Source organism: Pangasianodon hypophthalmus, chromosome 28, assembly GCF_027358585.1.
Source record: "Pangasianodon hypophthalmus isolate fPanHyp1 chromosome 28, fPanHyp1.pri, whole genome shotgun sequence".
In the NCBI taxonomy this organism is placed as follows: Eukaryota; Metazoa; Chordata; class Actinopteri; order Siluriformes; family Pangasiidae; genus Pangasianodon; species Pangasianodon hypophthalmus.
The window spans coordinates 2,454,250-2,480,774 of NC_069737.1; the positions used below are offsets into that span (position 1 = coordinate 2,454,250).

The 26,525-nt window shown below is 38.6% G+C and overlaps 1 protein-coding gene across 27 annotated transcripts in view; it reads left to right on the forward strand.

Annotated features, from left to right (window-relative positions):
• The window catches only part of LOC113545749 (neurexin-1a), a 314,140-nt gene that overhangs the window by 71,718 nt on the left and 215,897 nt on the right, over positions 1 to 26,525 (forward strand). For 12 of the 27 annotated variants that reach the window (XM_053231012.1, XM_053231013.1, XM_053231020.1 and 9 more), the window contains 4 exons: positions 14,779 to 15,080; positions 17,544 to 17,588; positions 18,636 to 18,797; positions 26,032 to 26,473. In XM_053231012.1, coding sequence (XP_053086987.1) covers positions 14,779 to 15,080; positions 17,544 to 17,588; positions 18,636 to 18,797; positions 26,032 to 26,473 — 951 coding nt within the window. The remainder of the gene's footprint in view (positions 1 to 14,778; positions 15,081 to 17,543; positions 17,589 to 18,635; positions 18,798 to 26,031; positions 26,474 to 26,525) is intronic. The other 15 variants (XM_034301114.2, XM_034301117.2, XM_034301123.2 and 12 more) reach the window with 2 other exon arrangements.

Below are 26,525 nucleotides of genomic sequence, written 5' to 3' on the forward strand. Positions count from 1 at the left end.
CTCGAGGTTGTGGTGCGATGGAGGAGGAGTGTGATGTAGATCAGCTTGAGGTTGTGGTGAGATGGAGGAGGAGTGTGATGTAGATCAGCTCGAGGTTGTGGTGAGATGGAGGATGGATGTGATGTAGATGAGTTTGAGGTTGTGGTGAGATGGAGGATGGATGTGAAGTAGATGAGCTTGAGGTTGTGGTGAGATGGAGGATGGATGTGATGTAGATGAGTTTGAGGTTGTGGTGAGATGGAGGATGGATGTGATGTAGATGAGTTTGAGGTTGTGGTGAGATGGAGGATGGATGTGAAGTAGATGAGCTTGAGGTTGTGGTGAGATGGAGGATGGATGTGATGTAGATGAGTTTGAGGTTGTGGTGAGATGGAGGATGGATGTGAAGTAGATGAGCTTGAGGTTGTGGTGAGATGGAGGATGGATGTGATGTAGATGAGTTTGAGGTTGTGGTGAGATGGAGGATGGATGTGATGTAGATGAGCTCGAGGTTGTGGTGAGATGGAGGATGGATGTGATGTAGATCAGCTCAGGGGTTGTGGTGAGATGGAGGATGGATGTGATGTAGATGAGTTTGAGGTTGTGGTGAGATGGAGGATGGATGTGATGTAGATCAGCTTGAGGTTGTGGTGAGATGGAGGATGGATGTGATGTAGCTCAGCTCGAGGTTGTGGTGAGATGGAGGATGGATGTGATGTAGCTCAGCTCGAGGTTGTGGTGAGATGGAGGATGGATGTGATGTAGATGAGTTTGAGGTTGTGGTGAGATGGAGGATGGATGTGATGTAGATCAGCTCAGGGGTTGTGGTGAGATGGAGGATGGATGTGATGTAGATGAGTTTGAGGTTGTGGTGAGATGGAGGATGGATGTGATGTAGATGAGCTCGAGGTTGTGGTGAGATGGAGGATGGATGTGATGTAGATCAGCTCAGGGGTTGTGGTGAGATGGAGGATGGATGTGATGTAGATGAGTTTGAGGTTGTGGTGAGATGGAGGATGGATGTGATGTAGATCAGCTTGAGGTTGTGGTGAGATGGAGGATGGATGTGATGTAGCTCAGCTCGAGGTTGTGGTGAGATGGAGGATGGATGTGATGTAGCTCAGCTCGAGGTTGTGGTGAGATGGAGGATGGATGTGATGTAGCTCAGCTCGAGGTTGTGGTGAGATGGAGGATGGATGTGATGTAGCTCAGCTTGAGGTTGTGGTGAGATGGAGGAGAAGTGTGATGTAGATGCTCTTCAGGAGCTCAGACATGGACGCTTTTCTCCCTCCACCTTCATTACAGGCAGAAGGTTAGGCACGTCTTTAGCCTTTTGATGTTCCGATGTTTTCGACTTTGTGTCTCCGGGAGCGTCTGCGCTTCTCTGGGAATATTAAGCATTCCGTTTCAGTCGGGTTCGGAATCTGGGGAAAACAGGGTGCAATCGTGTGATGCCTCCTCTCGCTACTCGTTCTCTCAGTCTATCTAACAGGATCGATTTCTGCAGAAAGATCTGAGCAGAAACACAGCAGCTTGGGTGAATAACACACATGCAGTGTGGCGCTGCTAAAGGAAAATAATCGACGATAATGTGGTGTGAAGAATCAGAGTTAGCAAACTGATTATTTTCCAATAACAGCACATCCTGAAGTGTTGCCTTCCTCTTATCACACTAATTTACCAACCATTACAACATTTATTATTTATTAAAGAATGACACTTCGTACTTTTTATCCATTTATGGTTACCTTTAATGTTTTTGTATGTCTGCGAAACAAGTTATTTCCTGTTCTCACTTAAACAGTCGTTCCCTCACCAGCCTTGATTTCCTCTCTCTATTAAAGTTCACAAGACAAAAAAAAAAAATGCAGCTTGTCATTTTACAGAGAAACCGTAAAGTGTAAAGTCCTCTGTCCTGACGATGTCAGAAACTTCAACTTAACAGAAAACCTCGCCAGCGTAATGTCTATACATATTTTGTCGTTAAATAAACAGAAAGAAAGAAAGGAAGGAGGATAAAATAATGAGAGAATGATGCAGAATGAAACAAAGAACAATATACAGTATAAATAAAATAAAATGAAGAAAGAATAAATATATTAACTGCAAAAGAATAATTAATGAAAGAAAAAAAGGAAAAAGAGAAAAAGAATTAGAGAAAATAAAACGAAGAAAAACAAGAAAGACAGAGAAAGAACTAAATAACAATATATAAATTAAAAAATAAATAGAGAAAAGCTCATGTGAGCAATGTCTATGCAGTTTTGTTGTTAAAGCCGGAGCTCAGCAGCGCTGTGGTATAAACCTTGATGATCACCGCAGGCCCTGTTCATGCCGTCCTCCATTTAAAGATTTGTGACTCGTTTTGTGTCTTGTTCTTTCACGCTTGTGGCATGCTGCGAGGAAAATGAGCGAGGATTTAAAAAAGAGCCTGAATGAATGCTAATTCCGTGTTTAATAAGCTCCGGCTCCCTCAGAAGTCTGCAAACTAGATCCCACCTCAGCCAGCCTGGCATTAGTGAGCGAGACGCCCGAGCGATATATTACAACCTGAGTTCTTTTTAGCTTTTATTCTCCCATGATATCTTAAATTAAACTTCCAATATTGCACGACTGCTCCATTTTCATATTAAAGACTGAGACGCGTGGCTTGGTATGCGAGCAATATTGAGTTTTGAAGAACATTCCAATGCCAGAAAATGAACTAATAAACATTTCTAAATTACTGCCATAAATTAAGAATGATTACAAAATTTGCATGTAGCCTGGAAAACCTGGAAACGTTGGATTAGTATTTAATAACTAACTAAATAAATAAATTAGAATACTAGCAGGAGTATTAGCAATATAAAATACTGGCAGGAGTATTAGCAATGCAAAATACTAGCAGGAGAATTAACAATATAAAATACTAGCAGGAGTATTAGCAATACAAAATACTAGCAGGAGTATTAGCAATACAAAATACTAGCAGGAGTATTAGCAATATAAAATACTAGCAGGAGTATAGCAATATAAAATACTAGCAGGAGTGTTAGCAATATAAAATACTAGCAGGAGTATTAGCAATATAAAATACTAGCAGGAGTATTAGCAATACAAAATACTAGCAGGAGTATTAGCAATACAAAATACTAGCAGGAGTGTTAGCAATATAAAATACTTGCAGGAGTATTAGCAATATAAAATACTAGCAGGAGTATAGCAATATAAAATACTAGCAGGAGTATTAGCAATATAACATACTAGCAGGAACAGCTTAGGGATACAGAACGCTGAAATATCCTGGATTTTAGTGTTCTGTTTTTTTTTTTGTTTTTTTTGTGAAATTTGCTTATTTTTTAGGTGTATTTTCTTTTCATAAAAATATTGTTTTTTTTTTTTTTAAGAATATAAAGGATTATATAGATCCTACATTTTACTTTAGCACCCTAAAGGATTCTTTGGTTTGGTTTGTCTCATCCTATTGGTTGCATATTTTAGGACGTTTTTCCCCCCAAAAAATATAAGATTGAGGGAATCTTTATGCAGAACTTTTATGGTTTGTATGTAAGAAAAGGTTTCAAGTAGAACCCCTTGAGAAAGCTAGAACCGTTAACTCTGGCTAATGGAGAAAATGATGGAGAAAGTTCTGGAGAAACGTCAGATCTAAACCCTTACAGCTTGTTTGGCTTTTCTTCCTGGATCAGCCTTAAAAAGTTCTCTGTGAGGAATTTTTTTTTAGGTAAAGTTGGACTGTTAAGCTAGTTGGGCTCCAGTTAGCATACTTTAAGGGTTCTTTGACTTGGATGGGAAGTAAAGAACCGTTACCTACACACAGAACCATAAGTAAAAAATTTGTGATGAAATAATAATCAATCGGAGATCGTAAATTGTTTTATTTTTGACTTTAATGTTAAAATTCTTCTGGACTTTATATAAGTAATGGAAAATGTCCTAAAAAATAACTTCCTAATTTGAGAACTTTGAGTACTCCGGAGCATCTAAACAGGATGTGTGTGTGTGTGTGTGTGTGTCGCATGCTCATTTCCCCTATTCCAGGAAATTAATATTCCCAGAAAGATCTCGATTTGAGAAGGTTTCTTAGCCTTTAACCTGCAAAACGACAAGGTGTCCTGTTGATGAAGGGCACTGGGTTTTTGAGTGCTGTGTTGTGGTCTGGGATTGGACGAAGCGGGAACAAGCCCAAGCTGCAGACCTGAATACAAAAGCAGGCTAATGCGTAAACAGCTGAGTGCAGTCATGAAAAGAAAGGCTTCGGAGTCTAGGTGATAGAAATCGTCTTAAAATCATTTAAAGAATGTTGGAAATTATACAATTACATTTCCTAAACTAACATAAAAAACACCATATTTTAGATAAGTGGCTAAAGCTATTTCGTGAAAGAGGACATGTTGACATTGCGAGCTTCTTGTTTCTAAGCGGTTATTATCGTTTTCACCTTTCCTCTATTCACGCTGAAAATAAACACGAGCCAACGATGAAGCTCCGACTGCGGATACGATCTGCTAATTTCACGATATGGAACTATTTTGTAATCGCCATTGTAATGGTGTGCATATGCGCTCATTGCTTTTTAGAGGTCACGCTGATACGAGGTTATTGGCTCTGATGAGATGTTCTAGGTCGAGTCTTAATCACGCACAGCGATTGGCCATTACGCTGTAGTGTACAGATGCTCAGGCTGTGTATCAGCAGCAATCCTCCATTACTGCGTCCAAATTTCATCCCATCTTCTTCACATTAACCTTGTGTTGGAGTAAATGGAACAAACAAGAACAAAAGTACAGTAATCATGCAGGGTTTTATCTCACACGCCATGGGTTCCTAGCAGTCCGTCTCGAGCTATATGAGACGGTAAGTCACAAAATACATACATATCACACTATTAATTAAGGAATAATATCGTCCCTTTAAAGCTTGTTGCTTATTTGGATAGCTGAATTCTTTCTGGATAGAATTAGGAAAGAAATTAGAGTGTTTGGTCAGCTTATCCTTCAAACCAGAGAATGCATCGAATTAAGAAAAGCATTGCCATGTTCTTATTAATCTGACAAATCAAAATAGCAGATTAAAAGTATATTAGAATAGCGTACATCCCACATACGTAATGATTTCATGACCTCAATTTAGTATCTTGTAGCTTCAAGTTTTGCGCGCAAGCATCTGTCAGAGCACGATATGAAAAATAATAAGTTGTGCTGGATCAAGTGCTATTTTATACGCTGCAGCAATATATTTGCAATAGAGAAGACTCATTTTTTTTTTTTTTAATGCTTATATTTCAAGTGGTTTGTATAACCTGAGTGGCACAAACAGGAAATCAACTTAAGCAGGCTCCAAATACCACAAAGTAAATATTGACATAACATCTGGATTTAAGTCACCAACTCTGAATATGTTTCTTTTTTTCCTCGTGAAAAAAATCTCACTCGCATTCTTAAAAACTCCTGATCAAGAAAACTAAAATGTCGCGTCATTGCAGTGTTTCAGTGACAGTTTCGATGTAAAGGTGTTAATAGAAGTGCTTGTTTTTGCTTCAGAATCTTATTGTGTATTTTTTTCATGTAAAACATTTTACTTCTGGACCTCATTTTATGTTCCTCATCCCCTTTTTTTTTTACATGGTGCCAAAACTACGGATAATATTTGTTGGTCTTGACATTTGACATTTACATTGTGTTTCTTGAATAGGCTTTAAAACCAAGAGGAAAAGTATTTAATAACCAGTCATAAACAGCATTGTGTGTATAACAACAGCTAATATTGGGCTAAAATGGACTGCTTGTTTTTGCAAAAATGCAAATGTGCTAAGCAGGCACAATATTTCAGTCTCTCCATCTGTCTGGGCACGTTGCCCTTCATCAATTATTGTTTTGCTAGTGTCAGAGTGAAGGAAGCAGGGAAAAAAAAAACTATCACAGTCTGACTAGGCGAGATCCAGAGTCTCATTCTAATTAATTTCATTATATCAATAAATAATTTCTTCATCTCATGGTGGTGTAGAGCTGCTTCATCACCTTTCCATTTTGGGCAGAACACCAGAATTAAAGAATATCCATTCCTAATCTTAGTGCTGCTTTGATTAATTAGAGAATGGTTCTGATTTTCTAATTAAAGCAGGCTGGGAATTTCATATGAATATTTAAAAGTTGCTCATAGAGGAATCTTTACTGAATTTACCCTCCATTTTTACAATAACAGCTCACGAATGGAAAAGTGATGTATAAGCTGTATAGCTTTTTTTTTTTAGGTGTTATTTTTTTTCTCTCCCTTTCTTTCAGCAACCTTGCTATTGAAGTGTCATGGTAGATTTATGTCTGGGGTTTTGAGTCGTGCTGTGTTTTGAGGATGCTGGCTGTGGGCGAAAGCTTGCACTGTCTGCTGATTACTCACAATGTGCACTCGATGCTAGTCGTAGCGAACACTCGGCGGTGCGTCGTGTCAAGCGAAGACATATGCAGTGCGAGATTAAAGTCACCACGCTGGATTCAGAGAGCTTTAAAGTGTTCGTGATGTAGACTAGAAAGCATCTCAGGCAGCGTGAGTGCTCGACGTGAGTGGGGACGTGGGAAATGTGGGGTTTGGTTTAGTTCTTGGATTGGAAGATTATTTTGGTAATTAAATTGTCGTAACTCGTCTATGGCTTTGAATTCCGCTCCAGCTGTACGCTAACACACTCGATCCAGGTTCAATCAGGGTTCATAAAGAGGGTATGAACATTATCTGAATATTAAAGCAGCAGTTTGCCCTCTGGTGCATACGAGTTGAATTACAAATCAAAATAGCAGATTAAAAGTATATTAGAATAGCGTACATCCCACACACTTAACGATTTCATGACCTCAATTTAGTATCTTGTAGCGCAAGCATCTGTCGGAGCACGATATGAAAAATAATAAGTTGTGCTGGATCAAGTGCTATTTTATACGCTGCAGCAATATATTTGCGATACAGAAGACTCCTGGTTTTTTTTCTTAATGCTTATATTTCAAGTGGTTTATATATCCTGCATGGCGCAAACAGGAAATCAACTTAAGCAGGTGTGTAACTCGACTCCAAATACCACAAAGTAAATATTGATATTACTTCTGGATTTAAGTCACCAACTCTGAATGTGTTTCTATGTTTCTTGTAATAAAACGCTTCCCCTCAACCGACCCCATGCCATTTGGTGAAAATATCGAGTTAGAGTTAAAGGAAAAAACTTGCAGTGCAAAGAGGAAGCTTTTTGTTCTGACTGAGGCGGAGCTTATTTCTGGGTCAGAAAAAAGTAAACAAATGCCTGAAACCAAACAAAATAGTGAAATTTATGCATGAAATGTAGGAGAATGAAATGCCACTTTTTCAAAGATTCAAAGAAAAAAATTAAAAAACAAAAGACAAATTGCAGCTTTAATTTTTTTCCACCCAAAAAACATGTAAATCATTCTCAACTTTATAGAGACCTTCATTTGTAACAGTCGTGATATGGAACATTATAACAGCTGCAATGACACCCTTAAGCACTGGTACATATATTCATTCTTAGAAAGACAGTTGGGGTGGAGCTTAGTTCTGGGCCAGGAAAAAAAAATCAACAGAAGCCTGAAACAAAATAAATTTAGCAGGATCTTTGGATAAAAAATTTGGAAAATTACACTTTTTCTAAGCTATCCTTAAATGGTATGATTATTAAAGGTCTAGAAAAGCATAAAAAAATGATGAACTGCACCTTTAAATCCATGTTTGCTAGATATACAGTATAAGCTCTATTTAAAGGTATTAGCCATATAATAGGATATAATATATAAACTTTGTCAACCTTCTAAAAGATGTTTTTCACTACCATTTGTCTGATGTTAATTGTTTTGATGATTTTAACAAGAATTTAAGCTAATAGCTTGCAACGAAGAGGACATGATTTCACCCAGAACATGATGAAAAGTTGAAAAATAATGAGAGATCCTAAGAGAGTGCATCCACCTCTTCCCAGTATTTCCGTGCACTGCTTCGTCTCTTATTTCTCCTTGATATCGTGGCATATTGGAAGTTATTAGAGTGGAAATCAGTCAGCGTATGAAGCCATCCTCAGGGAAAGCTCACACTGTATTTTTCCCAGCGTGACTAATTCAGCACATGGCTAGAGAAAGTACGACGCAGGTATCAGGTACACGCAGCATGCTGCTAACGTTATTACGTTATTAGCTCCGAGCAGCGTTTAGCAACATTACAGTGATTTGCCTGTTCGCTGTCTAGCCTCTTTCTCTTACTCAGCACTTGACAAATGTCTCAGGTGTAATTTGAGCGCAATCAGATTGAGTAATAACAGGAAGTGTATCTGCACCTGGAGTAAGAACTATAATCTGAGGCTTTAGGGGAAACATAATCAGATAAATGCAATGAATTTGTATTTGTAAAGTAGCAAGAAATGATAAACGATAATAAAATAGACTGCATTTCTGTCAGATCTGTATACTACATTAGAAAAAAGAAGAAGAATTAGGAAGTTTGTCTATCTAGTTTCAACAAGTTGCCGGATATTCCATGTATTATAGCAGCGTAATAAAGTAATAAATAAATCCTGTTGGTTTATTGTTTGCCTTAGACTTGTTGTTACAGAAAAATCACTGTGTGTAATCAATGACCTCAATGACAGTTAAACCATGAGGAGGCTGTTAGCTCTGGCTACAGAAAATTTATATAAAGAAATAAATATATAAAAGAGAAAAAAAAGTAAAAAAGAACACAAATAAATACATTGATTGTTGAATATAAAAGGGATGTAAATAAATAGAATAATTAAAAAAAAGTTTGTATTTCTGTAAAGTTTCCTCACTGTTTAAAATGATGTTATTCAATTTTATTTAATTAAAATATATATATAAATATTATATTTTTCCCTGTATATCTTCTGCTGGATGGTGGGGAACAAAAAGAAAAAAAGACAAGAAAAAAGAAAAAAAGAAAGAAAAGATAAAGAAAGGTAAATGCATTAATAAAGGCATGTGTCATTAAATAAAGAAAAAAATCAACAAATAAAAAAATGAGATAAAAGAAAAGACATAACAGACATAAATAAATACATAAATCGTTAAATAAAGGAGAAAGAAACTAAGACAAATTTTAAAAAGAAAACAAAATACATATAAAATTGAATAAAAGAGAAAAATAATAAGGAGAAATTTTAAGAAGGAAAAAAAAAAACTTGTCATTCAATAAAACAATAAACAATACATAAAAAATAAAATTAAAAAAGATAAATAAATAAATTAATTTGTCATTAAAGCAAGGAGAAAACAAAACAAAAAATATATACACTGTGGTGGAACTGTTTCTGTATGAACTGTATAGATGGGATTATTATTATTATTATTATTATTATTATTATTATTAGTTGTAGAGTTACACTGATTAAATACGGAGGAAGGAGGGCAGTAATTTCAGATTTCAGATGCCCTTCATGAGACATTATAAACCCTTATAAACGCTGCCTCGCATTAGCAAACGCACTATAATCGATCTCTTTAGCTGCTGTCCTCCTAAAGCCTGAGTTCTTCCTGTGCTGCAGGAATACACAGCGTTTTAAAGCGTTCAGCTCTCAGGGTAAACAGCGGCTCTGTCATGACTCGGGATTTGACATCACCTCACTATCACTTTAATGGTGTGCCAATCATGTGAAGAGGCGCGGGCAGCGGGGCGGGGAGAGGCGCGGGGTAAATAGAGCGAGGTGAAAGGAGAACTATGTGAATATTTAAAGAGTTGTTTTAACTCGTATGCCTTAGTGGAGGTCTTCGAGGTATAAACTCATAAGCTCAAAGACACTCCTGCCTTTGTGGAGTCACTCTGAACTCCTCCTGAACTCCTCCTGCTGCCGTCGACTTTCCGAAAAAAGACTCACTTATGGATCACCGTCCTGGAAGAAGACATGAATCAGAATTAAACAGAGATAAATCAAAGAAGGATGAAAAGCACAAAGCTTTCTGAAAAATGTGCCGTAATAGCGTTAAGCATTAGAATTAGCATTAGCATAGTCAACTCCAGATGCTGGAATGGCCGCTAAGTAAATAAACACTGGTGATTTTAAAGGTAGCACATAAAAAAGGAATTAAATAAGCATGAATTCTTTAAAGCGCACTCCTGCTGTAAGCTCCTGTACAAGTGCTCCATCACATCTGTAATTAAGGCCGGAATTTTTGTTCCCTGCCACGATGATGAAGTGCACGCTGTGTGTTCGGAGCAAAATAAAACCCAGCAAAAACCTTCGGCACGGTCTGCATCCAAGCCGCACAGTGTGGAAATCTCCCTGAATATGGCTACTATAAAATAAATAGTTCAGGTGAATTTATATCTATATACTGTACATACACATATACTGTACATACCTGTATACAGTACTGAGCAGTAGTCTTAGGCACATGCAAAGAAATGCTGTAGAGCAAAGACGCCTTCAAAAATAATCAAATTAAATGTTTGTGCATTTAAAAAAAATACTAGAAAGAGCAGTAAACAGTAATAAATGAAACAAAGTCAATATTTGGTGTGACGATCCTTTGCTTTAAAATAAAAAATTAGTCTCAGGTACAATGTGTGCAGTTTTATAAGGAAATGAGCTGGAAGTGTTACTGAGCATCTTGCAGAAGCAGCCACAGTTCTTCTGGAGACTTTGACTGTCGACTCGCTTCTTATTTCTGCAGCGAAACCCAGCAGCCTTCATTACGTTTTTATCTGAAAAGTGTCTCTTATGGAATCTGCTGCTTTCTTTACTGACATACAAACATTTTTCTGTAACATTTCATTTTGTGCTGGAAAACGAATGTTTGCAATCTAAAATGTTTTTGTACTGAATCAATAATGTAGAAGCCAGAAAATAAACATCTATAACAAAGTTTGTACTAAAAAAAAGAAGAGTGCCAAGACTTTTACACAGTACTGTATATACACATATAGTGTACATACACATATTCATACATATAGCTATACGTACGTGTACATAGACAGCCTGTTATTCAGCCTGTAAATGTTAATAATAATAATAATAATAATAATAATAATAATAAAAATACATTTGACAAATGTATAAAATATACACATAAACAAACTTTAACAATGTTATTATTACTGCTATTACTACTACTACTAATAATAATAATGTTTGAATATTAGAGAGACATATAGGGAGACATACTGTATGTGACTGTGGAGTTCATGGTCTGAAATCTTTTATTTTTTACACCAAACCATGTGAAGACAAGACAATATGAACGATAACAAAGCGAAAGTGAGACAGAGAGGGCGAGAGAGCGAACATGCTTCTCCCTTTTCTCCACATCTGAAAGACAGCTCATATCTATCGGATGTGGAGATATCCGTTTTCTGGCGGAACATCAACAACAGGCTCCACCTTCCGAGTTATCTCACAGTGAGAATGCCACTGGACCAATCAGACGACCCCGAGAGTCGTTACAATGGTATACAGTTATTTTCTTACAATTCGTGATGAACTGGCTCTGTCATTAACTCAACACTTCCATGAGAACAATGCTTTTTATATTTATTTTATAAAAATTCACGACTTTGCACTGATTCATTTCATTATTTCCATGTAGTTGGCGTTCTCTTGAACACAGGAGGAGGTTAACTGTTAACTGTCACGTCCTTGTCATCGTCCTTCACTCTCACCCTGAGCTCTTCTCACTCGATATGTGTGTCTTTCTAACAGCAGATTTAAAAAATCAACTCAACCATTCATAATGAAATGCCACGTACAGCCATAGCTGTTAGCTGATAGCGCTGCGTATCTATCATTGTGATAAAATAAGGTTTCGGTTGGCAGAAGATAATGAACTTCCACAGAAGTGAAGTCTTTAGATCATACATGTGCCAAGTTTTTTATTTTTTCGGCTAAAATATCAGATAATTCTGCGTTAATGTCAGAAGCAAACGAGAAACGCTATGCTCCAATACGGTTGCCATTTTAAGGTAATCTTATTTTGGATGCAAGACGCTAACCTTGGAAATGTTTCCAAGGGGGGAGGGCGAGAAATGAGTGACATCTCTGCCCTTTTATAAAGAGAGATTAGCCGCCTGGTGTTGTGCTGCAGTGTACGCTAAAACCGGCTTATGAGCGAGGAAGAGGGAAAACAAGAAGCAGTGTCTCAGCGCACCTTTCTACCTATTTCTGGATTTGGCTTTTAGCCTAGCTACATTGTTACAGAGATGTAATTTGTGCGTGTGTGTGTGTGTGTGTTGCTCTCAAATTAATAATAGTCAACAGGGGTGAGATAAAAACAACTTGATATAGTCAGAGTTAAAATTAGCATTTACGCCTACACACTTATACAGACTGCACACACACACACACACACACACCCCAACCTACTTCTTAATCCCTAACAACAGCAGATGGAAATCACTTTAAAGGAGCAGTGTGTGAATTTATATGCCCTCTGCTGCATGTGAATGGAAATGCAACAGCACTGAACACACACACACACACACACACTCACACCCTACACACCCAACACACACACACACACACACACACACACACAGAGTTCTTTGCCTTCACACAAAACAAATCCATCTTTCAAAATCACATCTAAAAAACACACTTTAAGTTGTGAGTTGCCTCTTAAGGAAAAAGGGGCAGCACAGAGCTGACCCAGCAAGGGGGCAGGGCTTATTTCAGGGCCAGAAAATTTGAACAAGCACCTGAAATAAGGAGACAGATTCTTTGCATGACAGTATTGCGAATCAGTTTTACTAAAATGATATGGCTCTTAAACATTTCTAAACATATTCATCTTATATTCATCTTAATTTGCCGAACAGGAACTAAAAAAAAAATAAATAGACAAAGAAAAACAATTCCTCATACTTTGTTTATCTACACTATGTACCTGGCAGATCGTCTCCATTCTCCTGATCCCATTCTTTAGCGATATTGATTAGCGACACAGGCTGGTGCTGTAGGATTCAGAGAGGGCAGGAGTTGTGAATTTTTATCCCGGAGATGGAGCCTGTGACCCGGTCAGGCAGCGTGTCAATCACCATGATGGCTGGTGTGGAGAAAATGGCAGGTAAACATGGAGGTCAATGGGAGTTAACCTTATTTATCTGTTTTCTGTTCAGCTCCTAATGGTACACTCAGGGAAAAAGAAGGGATTAAAAAAACCCAGCAGGAGCTGACAGCATTTTGGAGAAGAGCTGTGGCCACTGCGTGTGTTTGAATAGATACCTAGAAAGTGTTTGGAGATTGAGCAGGTAGAGTGATGTCTCAAACGTTCCAGCCCTAAAGAGGGAAGTGAAAATGCAGAAAACAGAAAAAAAAAAAAACAGAACACAACATTTGTAACATATGTAATGGTTTGGTTTGTGGACATTGTGCAACATTAAATGTAACTGTAAATGGATAAAAAGCATGATGTCATTCTTTAATACATTAAAAATTGCAATCGTTGGCAAACCGCTGTGGTATAAGAGGAAAAAAAACACAGGATATGCCAGTTTTATTTAAAAAAGGTCTTTGTTGGTTCTTTGGATAGCGTTTCTAAAATAGGTTCTACTCAAAACTGTAGGGTTCTACATAAAACCTCAGATTGTACATTTTTAGGAAAAACTGGTTCTTTGGATAGTTTAGCTATCCTTAGCTACCTGCATGGGTTCTACCTGGAACCTTCCCTGATAGAGAGACCTGTTGTTGTATGGTTCTTCAAACTTCCCATGGAGGAACAAAACGAAGAACCCACGATGGGTTTTAGATCGAACCTTTCTTTCCTGAGAGCATACTTCTGAAACATTAACTGTCTTAATGATTCAGCTGGAGAATTTAGACTCTTAGAAAACAAAGTTCTTCAAGGGTTCTTCCTAAAGCAAATGACCTGGAAGAACCCTACCTGGAACCCTCTACCTGGAACCCTCTCTGATATGAAGACCCTTTGTTGTAGGTTTCTGCAAGCATTTCTTATGGAGAGACAAATCAAAGAACAAGTAAGGGGTTCTAGATCAAACCTTTTTTTTTCTAGAGAGTGTACTAGGATTCTATATAAAACCTTAAGGGTTCTCTCACAGGGATCACTGTAGAACCCATGAATAGTTAAAAGGTGTCTTTTTAAAACAAGGTTTCTTCAAGGAGTCTTTGGATAGTTTGACTAAATAGCTTCTATTTGGAACCTTCTCTGATAGGGAAACCTTTTGCTGTAGGGTTCTACATGCATAAAGAGACAAGCCAAAGAACCTGCAAGTGGTTCTAGACTTGACTTGAATGTACTTCTTAAACTTTAATTGTGATCATGATTTAGCCAAATCATTCAGACTCTTAAAAAAGTGTTCTTCAAGGGTTCTTCCTATGTGAGAGCGGCATGTCAGTACATCTTTTAAGCAGGAAAATCAAATCAAGGTGAAAATATTATTAATGTGAGATGGGGGAGTGGGTGGGGCCTCCAGGGAGTCAGTTAATAACTCAGAGTTTGAAGCATGTATGAAACTGTCAATCTTTCCAGATTCATATCTGGAACACCGCTTTATTGGGGTAATAAAGCTGGTGTATTTTTGACTAATAACTCGTAGTTGCCTAAACATGGAGCAACAGTTCAAAATTTGTGAAGGTTGGTAGGCTTACTGAGCTAGCTAGCACCTTTGTAATTGAAAACAAAATGTGTTTTGGTATTAGCATCTAAATTCTCTTTGCTTCTTCTTTCACTGTTCTTTGAAAACGACTTTTCTTGCACACCACCAATGATCCAATCAATTGTATTCTGCCTCGACGAACGCTTCCTGATAACACGCCCTCTCTTTGTTCCCTCTTCTCCTTTGCAGGGAAAGAAGAATACGTGGCGACCTTCAAAGGTTCCGAATACTTCTGCTACGACCTGTCACAGAACCCGATACAGAGCAGCAGCGACGAGATCACACTATCATTCAAAACCCTGCAGAGGAACGGACTGATGCTGCACACGGGCAAATCGGCCGACTACGTCAACCTGGCGCTGAAAAACGGGGCGGTTTCGCTTGTCATTAATTTGGGGTCCGGGGCCTTTGAAGCCCTGGTGGAGCCGGTCAATGGAAAATTTAATGACAATGATTGGCATGATGTCAAAGTAACAAGGAATCTCCGTCAGGTAACAGTGCAGGGGGTTCTAGCTAATCAGATCTATAAAACAGTGACCTTTTCTTTCTTTCCAAATCATCAATCTCTATAAATTGAATATAAATGTACATTTATATCTAAATTCAAATTACAGTGAATAGTAGAACTGGAAGCAAATTTGAGCAGGGACATACCTCAGAAACAGGCCAGCTTCTGCGCAGAACTAGGATTTGTAAGCAGTGAACATGAAAACGCGTTGCAATATTGCTATAACCTAAAGAACCTTTTACTTGATGGAGCTTTAACCATTTTTACCACAAATATTGATCTGTAGGAAACGAATAATGATTCTTCTATGTCATCACTCTGAAAAATCTTTTCTAACACCTTTATTGCACCTTTAAGTGCAGACCAGAGTGATCACCAGCAAACCAAGAACCATGAAGGAAACTAATTCTGAGGTTCTGATATTGAGTTCCCCAACACCCCCCAATCAAGCACTTGAGGATGCTAAAAAGCTTGTAATATTGGTTTAGAAACTAGAAGAACCCAAAAGATTGGATTAGGAAACTCTTCTTCAAAGTGATGCTGTTGGAGAACCATGTCAGTTTCCTAGAACTTTTTTCTTGATGGATGTTTAACCATTTTATTGGTGCCACAAAGAACGAAATGAATTCCACCATAAATGTTAAAATTATATAGAGAAATCTTTGTAGTTGAACACGATTATACCATTTAATGAGGTAACAAAACATGGTTAAAGAATCATGGACTGAATGATTGTGTAAAGAACCAAAATTGGATCTATAGGACAGTAAAAATGGCTCTTCTAATCTAGTCCTTTAGGTACTTCAGACAGCCTGCATTTTAGAAGACATGGTGTTAAACTACATGAACATCCGAAGAGTTGGGTATGATTAGATTATTGGACAAAACAGACCACTCTTAGATACACTCTTAGATATTAGGTTCTACCTGGAACCCTCCCTCCCTGGTTCTACATACAGTTCCCCTGTGGCTCTAGATTAAACCTTTTCCCCCAGATAGTTTACTCTTAAAAGTTTAAAAATGATCATTTACCAGAGAATATAAATGCTATTCCAGGGCTTCTTTGGAAAGTTTATCTATCCTGAGCTTCCTAAATGGGTTCTACTTGGAACCCTCTGTGATATGGAGTCTGTTTGTTGTAGGGAACATGTGATGGGTTTCTAGATTTAAGCTTTGTTTTTCAAACACTTCTTTTTACTTCATAAACTTTCATTCTGAGGATGATTTATCCAAAGACTTTAGATTGTGTGATATCAAGACCCTTTGTTGATGGGCTCTAAAAAGTGTCTTCAAAGGATTTGGATCGTTTAGTTATCCTTAGCTTCCTTAAAAATGATTGTTTTTTTCTACTGTGTGGTTCTTCATGCAGTTCTCACAGATGGACAAACCAAAGAACCTATAAGGAGCGTACTTCTTAAACTTTAATTATTATAATGATTTAGCCAGAGAATTTAGACTCTTAGGGGGAAAAAAGGGTTCTTTAGATGGTTTAGCTATACTTAGGTTCCTACTAAGGTTTCTACATGGAACCATGCAATATGAAGACCCTTTGTTGTAGTTGCAGTTCCTACAGAAAGACAAATCAAATCCTTTGGGGTTTTACATGTACTTATTTTCCTAAGATTCATAAGATCGTGACTTTAATTGATTACTTGGCCAAGGCATGAGGATGAAGAGGGTTACAAATGGGTTCTCTTATTCACAAAAAAAAAAATGGTTTGTAAGGGTTTTTTAAAGGGAAATTGCAGAAGAAGTGCTAGACAGAGTCTAGACAGAGTATGCCCTTGCTCAAATAGCAAAGGACTTTCTTTTAACTTAAAATAATAACAGAGAAACTCATGAATTGAGCACATTTTATGAAATCGTAGCATGCACCTTCTAAATCTCTCATTTCTGTGTAAGGTTCTCCTTTGCTTTGTCTCATTGCAATAACGTGAACCTAAAGTTCATCACTAAGACCTAAAGAGGAAGGCACGGGAGCCGTCAGTTCTCAAGGCGATGAAACTGGTCGCATCAGTAGCCGATCAACCGGCTAAAAAACGTATTCAAGTCATATTAAAAAGCGAATTTCCATCAAAGAGGGTCGACTGATGTGCTTCAGGCCTTCTCTCTTATGTTCGATATCAGGAGAAAGTTAAAATACATTCAGCCTATCAACTATGCACATGGATACATAGAGATACAAATCAGTGCTAATTCTAACACCAGCTTGTAGTTAAGCTTTTTATTTTTTTCTTCGTAAAAACTTGTTTGCCCTTTTTTTCTTTTGTGATACTAACATGCTATGGGAAACTAACGTCATCCATGGAATGTGTCATTTTACTAACAGATTGTTCTTTTATCTGAGAGTGTACTAACCATGGTAGTAGTCATCATATCTTTTTTGAGTAACGGTCGTTGTTCTGTTCACAGTTTTAATTTCCTTTCTCCCCCCTTTTCCACAAAGCATTCAGGCATTGGACACGCTATGGTAAACAAACTACATTGTTCGGTAGATATCATTCTAATTGTTTCTTAGTTTGGGTTTGCCGTGTGTTTCTTTTCTTTCTTTTTACTGTAGACGTCATAAACCCAAAATAAAGGGGACTTGCGGTTGGTACTTCTCCGCTTACTTTTTTCCAACTCCATTTTTTTTTCACGTTCTCTCCATTGGTTGTTTTGTTGGTTGATTAGTTGGTTGGTTTCTCCCTCCTTTATTTCACCTGTTGTCCAGTTCTGTGCCTTTCAGGGCCATCACCTTGAGCCTTTTGCATCAAGCAGTGGTTCAAGAGGAGGACCGTCTGCTGGCTGATGCTCTCTGGCTTGGCCAATTCTGACCCCATGACCTCAGCATGGCATGCATTCCCAGCGCTTTCACTTTCGCCTCAACCCTGGTGCTTTTCGCTCTACTGTGTATCTTCACTGCTGTCCTAAAATACTGCCTGTGCTACCACCCACCTGGCTCTGCCTTTACATAGCATGAAGCGTACGGCTTCAGAGTATAGCTTTATTCCTTTTACTTTGCAAGCATGTGCTAAAAAGATCAAATCGGCATGAGGTATTTTGGTTTCTGCTTTATTTTCTGTGTGGCTAAAACCAACAGTGGTTGTATTTCACATCGCTTGCGTCTAACCCTGTGATGAAATGTTCTTTTTTAATTTTCTTTTTAAATGAATACAAAACTAAAACGACTAATCAAACTAAAAATTAGCACCTAGTTAACATAACATGTACTAACACCATTTTTGTGTCTACAAAATGGACCTTTATGTTGCATAAAAGTAGAATACTAACAAGAACACTAACGCCACACTGGGCAATCGGTTTGTACGCATAACTAGAAACTTTTAAGAACTTTTCTATAAACTACAAAGCTTTAAATCTTTAAATGCTTCCTTAAATTAAGAAAGACATGAAAATGGGATTTAAAAAAAAAAACAAAAAAAAAAACGCAGGAGAAACTTAAACATACAGTATGTAGCTACTGAGCGGTCAAACCAAAGTGCCACTAAGGCTTACAAGAATATAGCGTGTCCTTTTCCTGTGCTTTGTTGTCTAGGTTACGATATCCGTGGATGGAATTCTTACCACCACAGGATACACGCAGGAGGACTACACCATGCTAGGCTCGGACGACTTTTTCTATGTTGGAGGAAGCCCTAGCACGGCCGACCTGCCCGGATCGCCCGTTAGCAACAACTTCATGGGCTGCTTGAAGGAGGTAAACAGCTTGCTTCTGACTTTCCAACTTGATGCTAAAGGATGTTTTAAATTCCGTAGGAAAAAAAGAAGCACACACAGGCTGAATTTCATCTCTATCTCCTTTAGAATTTTTTTTGAGCAGAAATTGTGCTTGCAGAACAAACCACTTTATCATAGCAACATGTAGGCTACTTTCCAGCCAACAGACATGACTCATGATTTCCCGTTTGCATGGAAAACCAGATTTTCCTCATTTTTCTTTCGTTTGTGTGGACATCTGGAAAAAGTTTTCTATATTTATGAAATATAATTTACCAAATCAATATGGAAATTTTATTTAGGTTACTTTCAAACCTTGCTTTGGCATCTTCCTGCAAAGATCATTTTCTGTAAACATACATTGATCAGATAAGCTGTTCTAAACGAATGCAAATACAGATACGAATAGGAGGAGGGTTCTATTCAACTTGCTTGTTTGTTTTATTAGAAAGCTTGTCATAAAGGTTCATATGGCACCTGGTTGAGACTAGAGGTGTGCTTAGAGACTTGGATCCTGCGGGACAGTAAAATAGTCACAGAAGTGGGAGGATTATACTTTCATTCTACTTTAAATGCAGTCAAATATGACGCTTGTGTGACAAAGACCACGTTTATTAGCATGAACATACAGCGTTCATGTTCATTCATTCATCCTTAGTAACTGCCTTGTCAGGATGGCGGTGGTTTAAATTAGGCTACTAGTTTGTTTATATTTTGGGAAACCAACTAAATTTGTTAGAAAAAACATACATGGGCAGGTACGAACAAAAATAATAACTATGTGAGTGGGATTATATAAATAGTCCCGCCTACATCGCTAGTTGAGACCATTTATAAACTCGGATGATGTAGCTGAAGCCGAGGAACTGTCAGAACTGTCAGATTTATACACCATGCTTACGTTCATACATCTGGGAAAGGAAGAAAAGGAAGAAAGAATTCCCGTGTTCACAATATATGGCCCAGCTCTTAAAGAAACTCATCTAAATTTGAAACTCCAAGGTCAAGTGTAGGTCACTCAGTAAAGTGCCCTTCACCATTCTTAACACTTTCAATGTTATTCCAATTATGGTACATATATTTAAAATTTCCATCACCTTTTTAATGGGTATTTCGGACATCAAAAGCCATTTCACAGTGTGCTAGACTTTCTAAAAAGCACTTCAGTACTCGGCTCGTCATTTATCTCTTAATTTCAGAAAGTTCAATTTCTACTCGCCGGTGGAGCTCGGCTATTTTTTTCTTTCTTTCTCTCTGCATCTTTACAGCTGTCCTAGATTACCGCCTCCCCTCCCCACCTCCAGCCGACGAATCTGTCCTCACTGAACCTTGAAGAAAGTCCTATGGGGACTTTCCATAACTAGCGCTTGGGTTCTTTAGCACATGGCTGCTCTGCTCTCCTTCTCGAGCTCATTAGAGAACTCAGCTCATTAAAAGCAAAAGAGCCATGGTTTAAACAATGACATTTTAAACACACTGTGGAAATACGAGTACCTCTATAGAGCAAATATTCTCATACAACATCGCCGTTAACTTTTGAGCCTTTCATCGACGCTGTCCAGAGTCGCGCCAAGCGTTTGCGAATTAGCCAAAGCTCGCAGGGATTTGAAAGAGGTCAAGATTCATCTCAAGCCAAATTGCACTGGTTTTTCATGCACTTGCCGTACATCCATAAAGAGTCGAGAGGATTTCGCAACAGTGTCCACCAATGTTTCAACTTTGCTCCAGATTAACATCACACCAAATGAGATAATTGAAGATGAAGGAGCTTGTTTATCAACCCTAGTTGTTAACACAGCGAGCAATTACTTGTGCCTGGTTTGCAGAGGCGGCTGCTTTAATCAAATAATGAGTGAGAGCAAAGTGATTGAGAACACCTCATTAACACCTCGGCGTAAACTCGTTTCTCATATTACTGTTCTTCTGATGGAAAATAGATACGTCTCACACGTGATCATGCTTTTCCACATGTGATTATGTGGGTAATATGTGATCATGTGATAAAAAAAAGGTTGAAAGTGCGTTTACCGGTTGAAGTTACACAAATGAATGAATCGTGTGTAAAAATCACTTGATCACTTATTACCACTTAATATGCAGAAAATCATGTGTAAATAAATAAATCATTAAATAAATGAAAATAAACGAATCATCTGCAAAAAAGAAAAATAGGTCCTGTAAAATATCACATAAAAAAGTGAAAAGTAGTCAATGGTGTAAAAATGTCATGAGAAAATGAATCGTGTGTAAAAAAAAAAAATCACTGTGAAAATCACTGTTTCATTTAAAAAGTCATGTGTGAAAAAAGATTCATGTTCAAAGAAATAAATGAATCAAGTGTAAAAAAAAAACGTGGAAATAATCATCATGATTTATTTTAATTGCATGTAAAAATAAAGAAATTGTCTAAACTTCATGTGCAAGTAAATGAATCATATTTAAAATGTAAAAATAGGTGAATCGTGTAAAAAGCACGTGGAAATAGATGAACAAAAAATAGAAAAATGTGTAAAACCACATGCATCAATTTGCCAGTGTGAATCATGTGACTATGTGCCATTATTAGGTGCAGAGACACCCCTCACGCTCAGAAAAGCCCCTCAGAAGGCTGTGTGTAGCTTCCAGGCTGGAACTCAAATCCGATGGTGTGTAAAGCTGCAGCCAGGTTCTTGACACGGTTGGCCTCTGATTGATCACACGGGCTCGTGGTCACGCTCCTGTGTCTTGGCATTCCCCCGGTCCGACTCCTGGCTCCTCTGTTCTGATGATGAAATGTTGTTGTGGTAATAGCTTCGTTGTCAGTTCTCCAAGCCGGTGACAAATGAGCTCAGTGCGACTCTCTCCTGGCCAGTTGGAAAACGCCGGGCTTGGAACTTCGTCCAATTTCACTGGGCTCTAAAAGGTGCCCTTTGTCTCCACTCCCCATATTGATTGCATTTTATTGGCAGTATCTGCTGTGCACTCGGGCGATGTGACTAAAGAATTGCAGGTGTACTACCTGTTTCTTTTTTTCCCTTCTGGATAGGATCCAGTGCCAAGCGGTTCTTCTCAAATCGCTATTTGTTTTCTCCCTGTAGGCTTCTTCTGGTTGTCATGCCGAAATGGAAGAGCTGATGGAAAATCGTACCTGCTACTCTCTCTCTCTCTCTCTCTCTCTCTCTCTCTCTTTTTTTCTCTCAGTCAACTTTGCTTGCACATTCTATTTCACACTGAACTGAAATAATCTCAATATCACCAATTTGGAGGCAATTGAGAATCAGCCTAGACTGCATTTTTATATATTTTTATATTTTTATGTCCAGCAGAAAGTCATCAAATCAGAAGAGCACCAAGGGCCAAGTTTCAAGCGCTCTTACACTTCCATTTCTCACCAGGACATGTTTATAAATAACAACCAAGGGCGATATAGATATAGGTTTATATACTTCCTGTTTTTGTGTACCCATTTCAGATTAGCTTCAGTGAACACTTCTATGCCTCATGCTAATACGGTCCCACTGGACATGTCCCTGTTTTTTTTTGTGGAATATTAAGCATGCCAGCAAAAAAGGGAATTTAACCTATTTACTGTAAAAATAAAATACTTTAAGCCACATTGCATGTACAGGCAAGAAAACTTCAATGATTCGTGAGTGGTGCAACAGAAAAGCTTTCACCCTATCATCAAGAAGTCATGAGTTCAAATCCTGATGATGACGTCCGTGGCCGAGAGCCAAGGGAGCAAATTTGGCCATGATCACTGGGTAGGTGGTATGGCGTACTTTCTCTCCCATGTCAATCACAGTGACATGAGCCAATCCCAGGCCTCTGTGTATGTGGAAGAGGGTAGATAGTGCTTTTCCTTTGAGTGCGCTGCGCTGCCCTGTGATGCAGCATGAGCAAAGATGTGGCTGGCTGGCTTCATGTGTGTTGGAAGAACCACATGTTGGCTTTCACCCTCCCTGGTTGGTGGCTGTCCTTTGATGGAGAGCTGGCGGGTGGGTGGGAATTGGCATGTGACCAAATTGGGGAGAAAACAGTGGGGAAAAAAGCTTTAGTGATCTCCAATGAGCTCCAGTTATCAGCAGTAATGTATTGTCTAATAATCAATAATCGATCATTTGTTAATGTAGAATGATGCATCTGGCAAATTAAAAAAAGTAGCAGTTTACCGTAAAAGTGAACGGTCATGAGGCAGTGAGGGGAAGATGTTTGTTTATTGAAACACTAACCTGAATTCTATTGGAATAATAGACTAAGCTGTTTTCTTTCTCCAGATCACAGACAGGCCCTGCAGGGTTCATTTCAGAGACAAGCTCAAACAAGTCAGCTTGTCTCAGCTCTGATGGAATAAGCCAGGACAGCATTGACCTTCTGACATTTTGTATAGAGAGATTTATTGTGTCAGACTACATCATTTCACATTAAAAGTAACTTTGCCTGTGTCTTCACATCATGATGTTAGAGTACATGTAGTGAACTTCTGGGCAAAGAGTTGCTGTGTGCTTGGATTCTTTGTTGTTCTTGGATTCTTTGTTGAATTAAATTCAGGTTGTCTAGCACTTTTAACAATAGATATTGTAAACATAGACAAAGCAGGTTGACAGGAAAATGGATGTAGATTTAGCTCACTAATGAGCAAGCCAGAGGCAAGAGTGGAGAGGAAAAACTCTCTGAGGCTACAGGAAGAAGAAACCAGTAACCTGTCCTCTTCTGGATGACACTCCCGTATTATGGGATTATAAATCTTTACATTGTACAGTGTACAGGTGTAGAAGAATAAAGACAAACTGTACTGTGTTGCATATTGTGAATACGAGTCCTGGGATGAGGAAATGATGGTCTTTATGATTACAGCAGCAGTGCTTAGGAACAAATCTACAGTATGCAGGTAAGATTACCCACTGAAGCAAGCACAAAAAATGTTTTTGGCAAGTGCAAATCTTTAGGGTTTCCATGTGGGACCATCCAGAGCAACAGAAAGTAAGACACAAGCGCAGAGCTCGGAGCAGAAGTTGAGCACCAGGATGAATAAGGTATGCCGGGAGGCAAGCAGCAAGCAGCCAGCAGAGTTGACGGATAATAATATTTACACTTTCTTTTATTTGGCAGACAATCTTTTCCGGAGAGACTTAAAAAAGTGCTCTGGTATCTACTTGGAAAACAGACTCCCATGCTTATTCCAGTGTTGCTCAGCATAGGTGTAAAGATACTACCAATCAAGGGTAATGCCAGAAACTGCTTCAATTCATCCATCTACTTCACCCTCCTGGTCAGGGGTGCAGTGGATCTGTAGTCTGTCCTGGGAAATACTGGGCACAAGGTGGAGATACAGCCAAGATGAGAACAGTACATTTTTTGAGCTATTTGGAGAGCTAGAAGATGTTTAGTTCCTTCATCGGGGTGCAGAAAATTGTCTTCTATATGTCTCAAAGCATCACAGGTCAGGACGAGCACTATACGCATCTCAAGGGATCACGCTAGTGAAGAGAAGTGGAGTATCATGGCTGAGCTTGGTAAGATTGAAGGCAGGTCAGATATCTGCATTCTGGGTCAGGTACATACAGGAAGAGCAACCGGGACAACTCACTGTAGTCAAGTTTCAAGATGACGAGGAACTGAACAAGCATCTGGGTACATGGAAAGAAAAGGTCAGATCCTTCTGATGTTGCTGATGTCTTTCAGAAGCCTGCATTACCAAGTAGCACTTGCAACCTAGAAATCACGAAGTGACTAGACACAAGTAGAACCTGATGCTAATTTGGTTGACTGCTATTTGGTTCCCATTTTCACAAAGTTGATTTTTTTTTTTTGTGGTTACAAATGGCAGAGATTTGGATTTAATCATAATCTCATCAAATTGTGTTGTTCCATCTTTTGGTTTAGACTTCTTTGTCCTTATTATTTTTAGCACATTAAATTTCACTCTGAGAGTTGAGTACAAATCCCCTTGCTGAATAAGCAATCGTGTGAGTTACAAGTAAATCCTGTGTACATGCTAAAGTAGCTTTTGTCTGTGGAGATTTCCTGTGTGGTTGAGGGTTCAACATAACCACCCCTCATTCTATCACCTATTTGTATTCACCTGCAGAGTTTGGAAAAGCTTGCAGCACTTCTCAAGATCCTATATTTCTTAGATTGATGAGTCACGTGCCATGGTGCCGCTGGGATTATTGCATCAAACTAGCCAGCTATAGGAAAGCTTACAGACTGATTGAAGGACTACAGAATGGCTGGGATAGTAGATCTGGGATAGTTTTGTATCAGTGTTGTTCATGGAGAAATGACTCTTTACCGTTTTAACCATTTTTCTGCTAGTCCTACCTCTAGCGTTTCCTGACATGGCTATACTGTTAGTGTATCTGATATATTAAAGTAGATGGAAAAATGCTTGCACATTTGGTTTAGAACTTTTCAAAAACATTTTAGAGTCTCTTAGGTTCACTGTTCTCTAAAGACTGGCTGTAGTTTATTTTTAGATCTCAGGATATTTTTTTTTTTTTACTCCAGCCATCTTCTTGCATTTCATTCCAAACCCTCTGGAGAGATCTGGGTCATACCTGGGGTGTGCTCAGCTGTGTGTTCTTATTATATCTTGGCTTGCATCACACGTATACACACTATGTGCTTGTTAGACTGAATGGTGCCCACCTCACACACCAACAAGTTTCCTTCAAGGTCAAACACATGCTCCAAGGTGCTGCTCTTGGATGATGGTGTTTGGCTTCTGTTCACCCCAGTGGCTGGATTGCTGAGGTCTCAGGAGCTCAAGTGTATGTTTAAGGGCACAAAAGTGACATGCCAAAGACTATTTGTGCTACTGGAGAGTGACAGCAGGTCTCTCATAGGTATATGTGAGAAGATCTGCCGTAACATTTGTGAGATGACACAGCCAGGGGATGAGAAAAGATAGATCCTCTGGAGGTAAAACTGTATGGTATTAAAATTAATTACTCTCATATCATTTTATGATGGCCATACAATGCTTCCTAAAATAAGACCATAATATCAATCCATGGTGCATCAAGGTGTGCTTGTATTGTAAACTACTGTAATACATACCACAGTTCTGCAAACACAATTTTCGAGATGAGATGAAACTTATTATATTGTCATCTGATATAAGCATACATCTTTTTTACCTTCTGTTAGTGGAAAATTCTTTTATATCAGACTTTTCCTATAAGTGTCAACTTGCCTTTTCAACATTCTGCCATTTCTGTTTGGTTTCTAAGGTGGTTTACAAAAACAACGATGTTCGGCTGGAGCTGTCCAAGCTGGCCTTGCAGGGTGACCACAAGATGAAGATCCATGGTGTGGTGGCCTTCAAATGTGAAAATGTAGCCACTCTAGATCCAATCACCTTTGAAACACCAGAAGCCTTCATCACGTTACATAAGTGGAATGCTAAGAAGACTGGCTCCATATCCTTTGACTTCCGCACTACTGAACCGAACGGGCTTCTTCTGTTCAGCCACGGGAGGCCAAAACAGCAGACCAAGGAGGCAAAGAGCCCCATCACTCTTAAAGTGGACTTCTTTGCCATCGAGATGCTGGACGGTCATTTGTACCTGCTGCTGGACATGGGCTCGGGCACCACCAAAACACGAGCTGTTAACAAAAAGGTGAATGATGGGGAGTGGTACCACGTGGACTTCCAGAGGGATGGAAGATCAGGTAAGATGCTTTCCTTTTCTTAAGCCTTGTTTATCAAATAACCAAATAGCAC